Raw genomic sequence first — 15,724 nt, forward strand, 5'->3', positions numbered from 1 at the left:
TACTGTGAGTACTTCATCAGTACTCACTGCAATAAATCACAATAAAAGAGTATTTCCAAGGTATGTGCAGCAAATGTTATACCACATCTGAGCATAACTGTCAATCAGATTCTTGTATTCTACAACTCATAATAAAATGAAAATTAATTATGTTTGTCTCTTCCCCTTCCCCTTCAGTTGAAGTGCATAGGCTTCATTGTTTCCCCTGCAGCATATATATTTTTAGACTGAGAATAATAACTAAATTTGGATGTGGGTTGTTTTTTTAGAACTTCTTTAAATCCCTCAGCATTTCCATATGCCAGGCTTTAAAGTGGTTGAAGTGGTTTTTAACACAAGAATATCCTAGCTTTCAAGTCCCTCAGAGCTGTTTATCAGGCAGCATGTGTTCTGAGCTTTGCACTGTAAAGTTTGAAGGAAAATATTGGTGAAGGGGGCTGCTGTAGGCAAGATGAGGAAGCACTTTTTGAGGATCATCTTCCTGACTAAACACCTTCTTATGGCAGAATTTTGCTGCACCTTCTTTAAATAAAGTGAAATTCTGAGTTGAGGATTTCTGGTCTGTAAACCACACTTGTTTCATTGTTGCACACTGCATATTTTCTCACTAAGGCCACATGTGCAAAGCTTGTAAACCACTGTGTTAAATTGGCTTTACATTTTGAAGTCACCTCCCTAATACTTTTTAAAATGTGCATTGATTTTATTACTTTTTCCTGTATTGATTAACCTGAAATAACATGGCTTATGTTAGGGTCTACTTCTTTTCTTCTTTATCCACTGCTCCCAAAGGTTTTGGATATATTTTGTGTAGAAATATACTTTGTTAAGGAAAATTGGGCTTAGGTGGGTTATCCTTTGTTTAAAATCTTTGGTTTCTGAAATGACTATACTGTCTTTTTTGTGCAAAACAAAACATTGTTTTCAAGCTTGCTGGCTTGTTTGGGGGTTAGTTAGTTTTGGCAGGCGGTAACTTTTTTCCTTTTAGCATTTGAACTCAAAACTGTAATATAGCTAAGACTTTTGGCAGGTTTCCTGAATGAGAAAGCAAAGATAAATTTTGGCTCCAGAGAAAGAAGAGTTAAATTTCTTGTTGCTGAAGCAAAGCAGATCCATTCATTAGTGTTTCAGAGGAAAACAGTCCAAAATGTCTTCAATCAAGTTGCTGCCTAACACACTAAGAATAAAATAACATTGCCTGACATTTCTACATAATATGTAAACCCAGCTAAGAAAACATCATTGTTTTCATAAAGTTCTTGGCTAGAAACGATTTTTATATCTAGATGCAGAGAATAGATGTTAGTTATAAGGTGAACAATTTTTGATGCAAATAATCTTGTGTTTTGGAAAGCCTGGTTTTTGTGTGTGCCAACGTTCACTCTTCTGCAAAATATTAAATATATTGGGGATGTACAAAAAGTATTTAGATGAGTTTGTGGCTTTTCTATAGAAGAAAAGCAGGTTGTCCTCATGAGGCTCCCCCATGCCGTTTTGTAAAAAGGAAGGTATGATGTCAACAGTGAGGGCCAAGTGATGAGGAAAGAGATGTCAGCTGAACGTACCTCCACAGATGATGCCTAAAGGGTACACTCTGTCCCTGGCCACATCTGCCGCAGATATGCTCTCACTCAGTGAACAGGCAATTTTCACCAGTACTATTCTATCTCGCTTTAAGGGCCTGGTCTGTCCAGCGGGGTGGGGGGTGAGGGGAGGAGAGGAGAGGATTTGTCAGGCACCATTGGGCAAGATGGGAGGAACAGCTGCCAATCCTTGAATGCTTTCTTGTATTCTTCTAGTGGCTGGTCCCTTAGTCATAAATTACTAATAACAGAGCTATCTCTCCTGAACCATAACAGACAGATGACTCTCCAGACTGCATTTCAAAACTTGGCTTGGTCTCTTGTTCCACTGACCCAGCCATGTTTGCTAACCATATTATTGACCTTTAATCTTCCAGTGAAGCAAGTCTACCAGTCTAGATGTCACAGCAAACTGTAGATGGCTTGCAAACCATGGTTTGCAGACTGCTATCAAATCCATGATGTGTCAAGTCATTTAGTTAGTGAATACTTGGTTGCAATTCCCTTTAAAGCATCGCCGCACATTCTCCAAACTGCTTATGTTTTCATTTGATCTTCTCTTTTAGTATCACAAGATTAACCCTCTCTTAGAAGGGAATTTGCTTCCATTAGCTGCAACTGACACAGAATTCTGTAGCGCACGTTGCTCCAGTTCTGGCTCACCTGGATTGGTGTTTCCTTTCAGACCCAATTCAAGATTATGGCAGTTACCTTTAAAGGGTTATCTTAGAACTGTTCCAGTATGTTTTCTTGCCCATTCTTCCTTGTTCTGCACTCTTCTTTTGCAGTTTGGAAGTGTCAGTGCTTCGGAATACCAGCTGCTGGAAAAGACAGGAGAGGAGGCGGCTCTTGGAGGGAGGGAGGGAGGGAGGGAGGGAGGGAGGGAGGGAGGGAGGGAGGGAAAGGAGAATGTTAGCCGCTTTGAGACTCCTTAAAGGGAGTGAAAGGCGGGATATCAAATCCAAACTCTTCTTCTTCTTCTTCTTCTTCTTCTTCTTCTTCTTCTTCTTCTTCTTCTTCTGCTTGAATCCTGTTTGAAGGTTTTCCACAAGCATCTGGTGGGCCCTTTGAGAACAGGATGCTGGATTAGATGGGCTATTGGCCTGATCCTCAGGCTCTTCTTGAGGCAGGGTGTCTGTTTGTGTGTTTTTGAGTATTCACTTTGTGGAATTTCCTCCCTAGACAATTCTACTAGGCCTCCTTCCTAACCCTGCTGCTAAGATAAAACCTCTCACTCTCCTCCTTTTTACTATTTTAATTGATCTTATTGTTGTTTAATGCTTAAAATAATCAAAGTGTTTTCCCCTGAATTCTGACGACAAACCCCTTGCCTGAAGGGTTACAATCTTAAGGAAATACACAAAGGGGGAAATAGGATGGGGGTGGCAGTAGTAGTTTATAATAACAAGCTTTAAAATTGAAGCTAGATATGTGAGGTGGTTGATATAGATGTCAATCCCTTTCTATTTGTCAGAAGAGTGGTCTGTGTTACTCAGTAAACCAAGGTATGGCTTAGTGAGACTGCATGTGCTTCTGGAGGGGACCTTTGCAGCCAGTTTGCTCCTTGGGTGTCCTTTGACTCATGAGGATAAAGGGTACACATGAGTTGTATTTTGGACAATATGCTAATAATAATTAATAATAATAATAATTTATTATTTATACCCCGCCCATCTGGCTGAGCTTCCCCAGCCACTCTGGGCGGCTCCCAATCAGTGTTAAAAACAGTACAACATTACATATTAAAAACTTCCCTGAACAGGGCTGCCTTAAGATGTCTAAGATGCTAAGCCAAACCTCAGGGAGGTATGGCACTCAAAAGTACTATGGAGCAGCAAAGCGCTGTGAGCTCCTCTCTGGAATCCCACATGTTTTTGTAGTCTCACTAGGACAGTTGGGCTCACTGCATCATGCGCAGCAGCTGGATTTTTTTACCTTGTTCTGAGTATATGAAATGCATATAATGTTGCTTATAACTTTGCAGTGAGACTCATTGAAGATTCAAGGTTTTTTCCCTTTATGGTTTTTCCTATAAACCTTCAATTTTTGAGGGGGAGTATAAAGTTGGGGCCAATTTTCTAGGTATCTTCTCATCAGACTGAAAGTTGTATGCTGAACATATCAACTTTGGCCTTCTTCACTATGTCAAATGTTTGCAAACTGGATTTAGTAACCAAAATTTTTCTTGTTAAATTTGCATACTGCACTTCATCCATAGATCTCAGAGTAGTTCACAACATAATAATTAGAATATAAAAGCTTGAAATACATAATAAAAATGAGCAAAACCAAACCAATAATCCCTCCCTCCCACAACATTGGATGTCAATTGGCCAAAGGCCTGGTTAAAGAAGAACGTTTTCACCTGGCACCTAAAGGTGTATAGTGAAGGTGCCAGCTGAACCTTCTTAGGAGGAGCATTGCACAAACAGGGAGCCACTGCAGAAAAGACTTGTTCTTATGTTGCCACCCTCTGGACCTCTCATAGGGGAGGCACATGGAGAAGGGCAACAAAGGTTTTCAGGGAGGGAAGTGTGATGAACAGGGTGACATTTCAGCTCAAACATTGGGATAATAGAAATGATTTAACAATGCACACAGCATCCTATTGGCCAGCACCCCAGCCTATCAGGAGCCAAATTTAGCACTCACTGTTTTCACTGCAAAGAGGCTGTGGAAAACTCTGCGCACAGTATTTTTTTAATTGTGGCAGCCTTTCAAATGATAGCTTAACCTGCAAGGCCAGGAAGAAATCCAAAAAGGGCAGGGTAGGAAAACTGAAGCAAGCAAAGCAGAACAGCCAAAAAACCCCTCCAAAACAGCAAAAATCCAACAAGGTAAGAATTGCCAGAGCAAGGCAAGCACCTTGAAGAGTTGGACCAGATCAACAAGTGTTGGCAGCTGTGGCAAGCTGGACTGCGACATGTCTGATGATCCGTGTGATACAGAAAGCTTGGAAGAACCTGAGCCATCCTGCCATGCGAGGAAGCCGAAAACATCTCGTTCTTGTCGGGCTGGGCTGGTATTCCCTGTAAGCCGCATTGAAAGATTCCTCCGGAAGGGTGACTACGCAGAGCGCATTGGATCAGGATCGTCTGTGTACATGGCTGCAGTGCTTCAGTACCTGACCTATGACATTATGGATATAGCTGGGAACATTGCTAAAAATGACCACAAGCGCCGAATTGCCCCCCGGCACTTACAGAGAGCCATCAGTGATGATGCTGAGCTCCACTCTCTGCTTGGAGGGATCACCTTCCCCCAGGGGAACACCCTGCCCAAGACTAAGTCCTCCGCATCAACCAGGAGGGGGAAGGGAAAGAAATCTGGCAAGGCCGTCAGAGCTCAAAATGTTGTTACTGCATAAGCAAGGGTAATGCTGTTTTTCTGGACTTGAGATTGAGCCTTTAGTACTCAACAACATGGTCTAATAAAAGCTGATCTGACCATTCCTTTTGCTGTGTGAATGTTTTTCTTTCCATGTGAGTTAGCCAGGCAATTATCATTGAGCTGGCTATTATTTTGATAGGACTTCAAGGAGTTCATGTTTTGTACAGCAAAAGCGTGTTACTTAGACCTAAAATGTAGGGTACACCCTAGTGTGAAGCAAGAATCCAGCATCTGGTTGCTTTTCGATTCTGACACCTATGGCTTCATTGTGAGGTTGACACTTTTTCATTGCTTTTTATAGTTCCATTTCAGAACTGTAAATAAAAAAAGTATGAAAGCCTGTTAAGACATTAAAGCCAAAATTCTTCCTAAATACAATTGGAACCTCCCCACAATCACACCACATAGGAAGAAAGTAGTATCTGATCAGTACCCTGTTTGTGTGAATCTGGTGGTTTCCTGAAACTACAATAGAAAACATTAATTCTTCCCAATACTCTTGAAAAAACAGAGTTGGATCATGAATGTCAAGCAGATACTTCACTTAAAATCAGATGGTGTTAAGAACATGTGTTACTCTCACCTATTTCCATAATGAGGTGACAGGGTAGATGCTCAGGATTCCTCTCTAGTAGTGTCTGGGCCATGATAATGTATGTTGAAACCAAAGTCCCACTTGCCTTGAGTGCTGCTGCCTGTACATGAGTCCAGTTATGGCCAGAACATTCTTCCCTTTGTGCCAGAGTTCTACAGAATGTGGTTGATCAGTTTCGCTTTTCCGATTGCATCTTCGCTTCAGAGGGAACATTTAACCCTAAACTTCACATTTTTCCTGGATTAAGCTGGTAGGCACTGGGCATTCTGTGCTAAGACTTTAAGCTTTAAGAGTGGCATTTTAAGAAATTGAATTAAATGAGCCATCTGCTCCATTAGTTTGCTGTCTGGGGTTTCCTTTTCCTTTTCTTCTGAATTGTGATGATTTGGGGTGTCCTGAGGTACCGACCAGTGTGATGAGCCAAACAGCTTTTGAAATGCTCCAGGATGGGTTGAAAGGAATAGATGTTCTGAAAGAAGGAAAGATTGTGAGGATCCTTTTTGGATGCTTTGGCATCTAGAGACCTACCTGTCTCTTTGTAAATACTCCTCAGGATGGGAAAGTGCTGGACCTTGAACTGGTGCCAAACAAGGTGCTGTAGCCAGTAGGTATGGATGGATCAATGTATTTCTGTTCTGAGTCAATTTCACCTGTGCTGAATCATAAGTTCATTTTGTTCCATTAAACACACACACACACACACGGTATTTCAATTGTATGCATATGTATTTGCCCCCCCGCCCCAAATGCACATTTTTCATGTGGTCTAATCCATCTTCAATCCATATGAGATTTATATTTGTGCAATTTTAAAAACTGAAACAGCACCACAGAATTAAAAAATGTGTAATCCAATTTATAGCTGTGTTCCAAACCGCATATATGTCTAGGGCCAGCAAATTGGATCACTTCACTTCAGATTGTGAAATGAACGGATTTGCTCACCTCTACCAGCCAGCTATTCATGAGAGAGGAAATCAGTGGATTGCCTACCATTGCTGCTAGAAAGAAAATAAAATAAGACATGTTGTTTAGCTCTCTAGGCTACCGATGACGATGAGGAAAGCATAGGAGTGATGACCATCCAACATTGGTTATATGCAGAAAACAGATCATAAGAGAAAAAGAAGAAAGGAAGATGTAGCCTTGGTTTGTAAAATCCAGTTCAGATACAAGTGGTATTTGTTGGACTTAAGCTGGAAAGTTTCACCCCTCAATGATGGCATGCTATTAGGGGTGGGGGCATGGAATGTGCACAAAATGGAGCAAGAGAAAATCAGGAGACTCAATAATGTGACTGTACTAAAAAGACAAGGGTTATTTTGGATAAAATATTACTTCCTTGGAGGTTGTTCTGGTTTTTTACTTAAGATTACTTAAAGCCATACCAAACAAGCAGATTCGTAATACAATTTAAGGTCTGGGAGGCCAAACCCGCCTCTATCTTTTACATCTGTAAGTATTTTATGTTTTATCCTTGGCCTTTTGCCCCCTCCCCCCCCCCCCGGTTAAATCTTAAAATCTCTTTCTGCCATTTTTTAAAGCATTCATCAGGGACTGGATGAGATTGGACAAGCAAGAGGCATTAGAACTATAAGGTTATGACAACAGATTTGGTTGGCATGCATATTTATGGTACAGGAAAGGGAAGATTCATAGAAGCTTTCACAACCATATAATCAGGAAATCATTAATGAGAGTATGGGAGAGATATAAAGACTTCTTGGAACAAAAGACTCCGTGGTGGCTTTCACCACATGAAGCATTACTGCTCAAACCACTTGGAAAGAAAGGAAAATGGCTCACATATGCTGATTTATTAAAGGAACATGGTGGAAAATGGAAATTAAGAGATTATGATGAGATCAAAGACCACTTTCAGAGTTGGTTGCATTATCGACAACTACATGAAACATATAAAGAAGACTGTAAGAAAGGATTTAGTTATACTAGATCTAGGTTTCAAACGGAAGTGATTGAAGGGAAAGTGAAACTACTGAAGGCCGCATATAGCGTACTATTAGAATGGGAGACGAAAGATGAAGAGGTAAAATCAGTTATGATTAAATGGGCACAAGAGGTAGGTCACAACATCATGATGGAGGATTGGGTTAAATTATGGAAAACTGACTTAAAATTTACAGATTGTTCCCTATTGAAGGAGAATTACATGAAGATGATGTACAGATGGTACACAACACCAGTGCAGTTAGGGAAAATGTACAAAACTAGTTCAAACATATGTTGGAAGTGTAAGGAAAAGGAGGGAACGTTTTATCATATGTGGTGGGATTGTAAAGTAATCAAAAAAATTTGGGAAATGATATACAATGAACTGAAGAAAATGTTCCATTTAACATTTGTTAAAAACCCCGAGGCATTTTTGTTGAAAAAAAGTTGAAAAACATCTTCATGTATGCGACAACAGCCGCGAGAGTTCTGATAGCACAAGGATGGAAGACTGAAGAAATCCCAACTAAAGAATCATGGCAAGAAAAATTGATGGATTATGCAGAACTGGCAAAATTGACTCATAAGCTACGGGACAAGGATAACTGTGACTTTTAAGGATGAATAGGAACAGCGGCGTAGCGTGGGTTGTCAGCACCCGGGGCAAGGCAAGTAATTTGCGCCCCCTAACCCGGGGCAAGGCAAGTAACTTGCGCCCCCTAACCATGGTCATTAATACTGACGGCTCTACTCTGGGGCAAACTCCGTGGTGACTGCTGCCCTCCGTGGTGTTGTTTTTGCAATTAAAGGACCCCTGCCTCAAATAAAGCATCTTGGGGATTGGGGACTGGGATTTGCCAAGGGAGCTGGGAATTGCAGTTCAGTGGCGGGTCAGGGGGAGAGGGTCCCTTCAGCGTCTGGGTGCCGCGGGCCCCTTTGCGCCAAGATGCGCGTCTTTGGGCGTCGCGGCGCAGCCTTCTCGGTCTCCCTCCACGGCCCGGCTAGCCCCGACGCGGCTTCTTTCTGGCGCGGGGAGGGGGCGCCTCTGGGGCCAGTGCGTCGGCCGGCCTCCGGGGCGGGTGGGCGGTCTTGGCGCGCAGGCACTAGAGCGCAGGTGGCTCCGGCTGGGCGCTTCATTCGCCGCCGGTGGCGCGTTTGGCGGGCTGCGCGCGTCCAGACAGCGACCCGAGCCTGGGCGGTGTGGCGCTTGGTGCCGGAGCCTCCGCCCGCAGCGCCCCGTCGGGAGACAAGGCCGGAAGGAGCCTCGAGCCGGCTGTCGGACGCAGCTGAAGCAGCCAGGGCGGCATGGCAGGCAGCGGCTCCTCGGCGACTCCGGAGGCAGCAAGCGCGCCCCCCCCCCGAAGTTGCGCCCGGTGCAGCCGGCCCCCCTTGCACCCCCCACGCTACGCCACTGAATGGGAACCTTTCACCAAGTATTTGAAGACGCAACAAAGCGAACTGGACTCCTTGGCAGGTTTTTGAATAAACATCCACAATTATTATTTTTTACTGATAATAATTAGCTAAACAGTTGGAGGATCTATACAACTCTGTAACATGCAGAAAATAGCATTATTGGAGAAACCAAAGACTGGAACTGAGGGAAGTCGGGGGTGGGGTGGGGGGATGGGTTTTGAGGGGGGAGGGAAAATGGGGAGGGAATAAGGATATGTTTTTGGGAAATATGTTTTGTTATAACTTTGAATAAAAAAAATAAAAGATTACTTAAAGCAGATTGGTTGCCTCATCATACTCTTTGAGCTTTAGCTGATGTTTTATTTTTATAATTCACTGCGGGAAATGGGGAGGATTGTAGTTTTTCATTGCACAAATGGCTATACTGAGTGTTTGCTTATCTGTGGGGTTAGCAGTTCTGGATTAAATGCTTGTGGGCTGATCAACACAATGTATCCACCCATGTGCAATATGTGGGACTCCTGTTAGTTATTGGAGGTGCAATTGTTTGAAGAAGGGCCTCCATAAGAGTTTTGTGTACTCATGTGCTGGCAGTGTTTGGTAATTACCATAAGTCTTCAGTTTAATCTGTTATATACTGCCCAAATTATTGGTTTCTTCCATTTTAGAATTATGGCGTCACCTCATTTCACCCCTTGACATTGAGCAGGTCTTCAGTGCAACAGAGGCATGTTTGCTTTTCTGCCCACTGCAAGGGTAAAGGGGCCCATAAAGGACTTTAGTATTGAACACTCTGTATCTTTCATGCAGTGGACAGGGTCAAGTGAACTATGGTTCTTCACACAAGCCTTAGCATATGAAAGCTTGTGTAAGCAATGTGATAATAATAGTGAAAGGGACACGGGTGGCGCTGTGATCTAAACCACTGAGTCTCTTGGGCTTGCCAGTTGGAAGGTCAACAGATCAAATCCCTGCGACGGGGTGAGTGCCCATTGCTCATTCCCTCTCCTGCCAACCTAGCAATTCAAAAGCACGTCAAAGTGCAAGTAGATAAATAGGCTGTGGCGGGAAGGTAAATGGCGTTTCCATGCGCTGCTCTGGTTCGCCAGAAGCGGCTTTGTCAGCTGGCCACAAGACCTGGAAGCTGTCTGCAGACAAACGTCGACTCTCTTAGCCAATAAAGCGAGATGAGCGCCGCAACCCCAGAGTCGTCCGCGACTGGACCTAACGGTCAAGGGTATTTTTACCTTTAATAATAGTGAATTGTGAAAATTCATTGCTGGCCACTTGTTAATGTTGATTTATTCACTGCTGCTGTGAACAAGGGTGGGTAGTGTTCTGTGCACAACATTTCCTTAATCTGCTTTTGGTAAATATAATCTGGTTTTGATTTTTTTATTGACATTTCATGTATTCACACAGCCACTAGAGAAATCTTTCTGTACCCATTTGAAGAAGAAAAGGATATAGGATGTTTTATTTCCGCTTGATTTTGGTATTGTACCTACTGCTTGTACTTGCACATTCCTATGCACATTCCATTGGGCAATGGTGTTATTAGCCTAAACATATACATTGCACAAGGCTAAATTCACCCAGGCCTCAATTCTGAGGCTTTGCAATCATAACTTAACAGGCAGTTCTTTACATACCCAATTGAATCCAACTAGAAATTTAAATGTTGACATCAGCAGAACATAAAAGTAAATTACTGGAATGATATTATTTTTCTCTGCTTTCTGACAGGTCAGTTATAACAAACTTTATGAAAGCTGCTCCGCCAAAGCAGCCACATCCTAGTTGTTGTGGGTTCTTGTTCTTAAAAAGCAAGACATTTGGACAGCCCAGACAAGAATTTCAAAAAGAATGGGGAAAGTGCAGAGATTACTTTACCAAACAGTGACCCAAAATATATACCTGGACTTGTTTCAATTAATTTCTACAGGAGACTTTGCAGTTTTTTAAGTCATAACTAGGAAAAATTGTAATACAGTCCTACCTCGGGTTACAAACACTTCAGGTTCCAGTTACAGGTAGGTAGCCGTGTTGGTCTGCCATAGTCAAAACAAAATTTAAAAAATCCTTCCAGTAGCACCTTACTTAGTTGGTCTTTAAGGTGCTACTGGAAGGAATTTTTTTATTTTGTTTTGACTTCAGGTTGCGTTTTTTCAGGTTACAGATGCGCCGAAACCCGGAACGGGTTACTTCCGGGTTTCAGTGGTTGCGCATGCACAGAAGTGCTAAATCGCGCTTTGTGCATGCGCAGAATCTCCGAATTGCAACCTGCGCGTGCGCAGATGCGCCGCTGCGGGTTGCGAATGCTGCGGGTTGCAAACGTGCCTCGCGCACAGATTACGTTCGCAACCCGAGTGTCCACTGTAATCACATATAAAAGAAACAGTATACAAGAAGGAAATAAGGAGGCCATTTACAGGATAAAGGAAGTCTTTTATTTTTATGTTTGTTTTCTTTATGTAAGGGGATAGGAGTTTAAATTTTATAATTAAATTGTCAGTGGTGGTGGGTTTGTTTGTATGTATGAGTTGTTGTGGACTATGTTGTACATAAATTATTTTTTAAAATATTTTAAAAAATAAAGCAAATACATTTCTTTCCTTTTTAACTACTGTGTGGAAATCACTGTAGATTAATCTCTGGTGCTAACGCGTGTTTTAAGAAGTCTAGTTTATGGCTACAATCCAAAGACCTGCTTCATATATGACCAAGAGATTGGCAATTATGCCCAGGGAAATTGACTTCTTTTAAGCAATTTGTGCTTCTCCCATATCACAAAACTGCTGTAGACCAGGGTGGATAAAAATCAATGATCAGATTTTTTAAAAATTTTAATTGGATTTTTTAAAATTTAAATTGGATTTCTAAAATAAAAAGCTTTTGAAGGGAAAATCTAAAGATAGTTTTCTATTTAAGTTAAATTATAGTCCAAAGGCTATTCCTCAGGAAATAAGGATTTGTTTTAAGTTTTTCATGTGTACTAAAACTCAGTCTAAAGTTTTTTTAAAAATAAAAAATCGTTTAACAACATCAGTTAACAAACATGGATACGTATGCTATAATGTTATTGTTTTAGTTAAATAAATTGGTTAAATTGTTATAAAGGGAACGATTATTTTTTTCCTTCCAATAAAGTACAGTAGAAAAGTTGTCCAAATATAAACAGTTAACTTATTAAACCTCACAATAATTTCATAATTATCTGTCAATGTATTTCTAATAGTATAACCAAATCAGTAATTTTGATATAACTGTAAAAACTACTCTGAAAATTTATTATTCCAAAAATGAAACATTCATCTGGTTGTAAATATTAAGATTATACCAGCAGGACTGAGTCTTTCTGTAAAAAAAATGATTTAAATCAAGTCTTACTGACTAGTGATTTAAAGGTTAATTTCAAAAGCAGTTTTTCACATGAATGACCTGGAAAGCTGCTTAAGAAGTGTGAATGCAAAATGTCCTTGAACCTGTAGGACTTCGGTTTCTCTTGGATCCCAACATTTATTCATTCATTCATTCATTCATTCATTCATACCCCACCCATCTGGGCGGCTTCCAACAAAATATTAAACACACAATAAAACATCAACACACAATTTAAAACTTCCCTAAACAGGGCTGTCTTCAGATGTTTTCTAATAGTCAGGTAGTAGTTTATTTCCTTGACATCTGATGGGAGGGGGTTCCACAGGGTGGGTGCCACCACCGAGAAAGCCCTCTGCCTGGTTCCCTGTAACTTGGCTTCTTGCAGCGAGGGAACCGCCAGAAGGCCCTCAGCATATGTAAGACTCTTTAAAAGCCGTGTTTGTTTCCATGGGCATGCCAGGCAAATGAGGTACAAACAAAAAAGTCAAGATGCTAATGTAATAAATAAATAAATGGATAGGGGTACATTTCACCCAATGATATGCAGATAGATTGTTCTGAGTTACTTCTGTATTATAATACGTGTGTTCTATTTTATAAACATGGGAAAACCTAAGGTAGCATAGCTGCTTAATTGGTCCTGAATTTGCCTTTCTTGCAACCAGAAGACTGTTGTGGTAGACACTGTATGTCATTTATAGTGCTTGAAAGTTCTGCAAAATCAAGCTGAATTAGACTATCTCAGGAAGGATCCAAGACATGTTAAAGGTCTGTCCATACTCATATGAGGCCTAATAAATAACTGAACAAGTGCTGACAATGGTTATGTTGTACAAATAATGGAACTAATTTCTAGTCATATTTTTTGTTGCGATAACAAAATGAAATTTGGCCTTTTTAGAAGCAAATTGTAAATGGAGGTTAATTTCAAAAACTATAAATATAGAGAAATCTTGCTTTTTTAAATTATGCAATAGCATGTCTTACTTTAAGCCTTATATGTTGCTTCATCTTTAGTAATAGGAATGTGTACCTAATAAAATAATAAAATGAGTTAATTACCCTTTCTGTTGTTTCGAAGGGCGTTGGGAGGAGGATAGAAAGTGCTGCCTTCAAAAGATAAACTTCGTTGAATAATGGAAGTTTTACTACTTACATTTCTTTTCTTTTTTTACCAGTTACATTTCATTTTAAATATAAATTGTTTAACCTAGGAGAGAAGTCCTTTTGTCTCTCTAGGCCATCATAAGCAGAGTTTTTATTTTATTTTCCAGATAATTCCCACCAGTATGTTGACACTATCTGGCATAGCTGTAAACGTGACTTGTCATCTCAATTGCATCCATGGCTGTTGGGTGACCTGGTAAATCATGGAGCTGAAAGTATGGGTGGATGGAGTCCAGAGGATCGTTTGTGGTGTCACAGAAATTACAACTTGCCAGGAAGTTGTTATAGCTCTTGCTCAGGCAATAGGTAAGTGAAATAATCTCCTTGTGCATAGATGAGTCTGTGTTGTGGGGGTTGGGGGCACTTTTTCTGTTGAAGACAACTGTTCAGGTATGCTTGCACTTCAATGACTTCTGTATTTTCTTACCACATGGCTATTGAGGAAAGCTTGAAAAGGTCCCTGCCCATTTGCTGCTTCTCCATGGAACCTGAATCTGTTGACTTGACTTGATTGAAGAAATGAACATTCTTGGAAGTTTTCCAGTGCGGTCACTTTTGCTAAAACCCATTTGTTTGACTCTTCAATAATGCAAGCAACTTGTTGCTTCAGTATATACTTGAAGCACCAAAACCAAACTTTGATTCAAGATGTTTCCCTTTATTATCATCCCTCTAATGGGGTACATGGAAGTTGAGCAGAGGCCACTGGAGTGTACATTGCAAGGCTTTGAAGGGTATACGTTAATCTGCTGTAGGAGTGGGGAACCTTTGGTCCTCCAGATGTCAGACCCAGCCAGCATCACCAACGGTCAGGCTGATGGGAGTTGCAGTGCAGCAGCATCTGGAGGGCCACAGGTTCCCTATTTGATACATTACCTTTCATAAAGCACCATGTTCTCTTCTCCTTGGCCTCCACTGTCAAGAGAAAGGTTGATTTCCTTATAAGAGGATTTCTTCTATGGGGCTTCTGACTGTAGATTTGCACTTGGATTGCAATGGATAAGAAGCTTCCTAGAATTTAAGATTCAGTCACCAATGAGTTCTGACGATTTTGAATGAATGAATGCATGACTCTTTATTTGCATCAGCCATCAGCCATAGCAATAAAACAACAATACGATATACAAAGAATAGAAATAAAAAGTCAATTATGTAAAATACATTTTAGGGTTTTGAATCAAATTAGTCAAATAGTGGATCTTATTCTAATTGCCCCAGCTAAAAACCTTGCAACCTTTGCTGTCACCTGCTCATCTTGATCTGCCAAGAGAAAGGACACTGTGGCAGTGGCCACTTTATATACACTTTGCTTACACTTACTGGAAACTGAACAACCTCTTTCTTCTTTCACATGTACCGTATTTTTTGCTCCATAAGACGCACTTTTCCCCTCCTAAAAAGTAAGGGGAAATCTGTGTGCGTCTTATGGAGCGAATGCAGGCGGGAGGCTCTGCTCAGCGCTCCCTTTAAAGAGCCGCGTGGCGCACGTGTGCAGTTCTTGGGGGCTTTTCCCCGAGGAGGGAGAAGGGCACCTCGCCCGGGAGAGGCTACACACGGCTATCCCAGAAGCCAGAACAGCAAAAGGCTATCCCAGAAGCCAGATCCCTCTTGCTGTTCTGGCTTCTGGGATTCTGAATATTTTTTTTTCTTGTTTTCCTCCTCCAAAAATTAGGTGCGTCTTAAGTTCTGGTGCGTCTTATAGAGCGAAAAATACAGCACTTTTCCTCTCCTCTCCCTTGTGGTTGTGAAGAGGACTTTGATTTATTTTACTTTAAAAGAATCCTAGTTTTTTTATTTTATTCAAACGAGGAACCCTGCTTTAGGTGAAACTCTAGATAGTTTAGCAAACCATATTCCTAGCCTACGATTTGAAGATGGCTTGTTAATGAAACTTATAAAGTTCATTTTAAATCAGAATCCTTGGTTCAAATAAACACTAAGCCAGGATTCTTTCACGTTCTCTTCCTGGCCATGTGGAAGGAAGAAAAGGGAAAAGGGAAGAGTGAGCCTGGTGCTTTTCTCTGGTTTATTCAGGTTCACCCACATGGTTCTAACCCATTTTAACCAGTTGTGAATGTGATCTATGTTAGCTAAAATAGTTCAGATCTCCAAGAAGAAAAAGTAGATGTACCACTGCTGCTTGTTTAACAGCCCACACAATCTCTGTGATAAAACAAAAACTCAGAGTAAGTGGCTTTGCTTCAGTACTTAACAACTCTGTATTCTGTGTGCTGCAGAT

General features: G+C 41.1%; 1 protein-coding gene across 5 annotated transcripts in view; it reads left to right on the forward strand.

The window, feature by feature from the left end:
• Nucleotides 1–15,724, forward strand: part of RASSF8 (Ras association domain family member 8) — a 109,169-nt gene that overhangs the window by 77,779 nt on the left and 15,666 nt on the right. For 4 of the 5 annotated variants that reach the window (XM_083701601.1, XM_083701603.1, XM_083701602.1 and 1 more), the window contains one exon: nt 13,593–13,791. In XM_083701601.1, the coding sequence (XP_083557727.1) occupies nt 13,689–13,791 (103 nt within the window). In that variant the 5' untranslated portion in view covers nt 13,593–13,688. Of the gene's footprint in view, nt 1–5,743; nt 5,819–13,592; nt 13,792–15,724 lie in introns of those variants that run through there. The other variant, XM_083701605.1, reaches the window with a different exon arrangement.

This window comes from Podarcis gaigeae (assembly GCF_964106915.1).
Source record: "Podarcis gaigeae genome assembly, chromosome: 10".
Classification (NCBI taxonomy): domain Eukaryota; kingdom Metazoa; phylum Chordata; class Lepidosauria; order Squamata; family Lacertidae; genus Podarcis; species Podarcis gaigeae.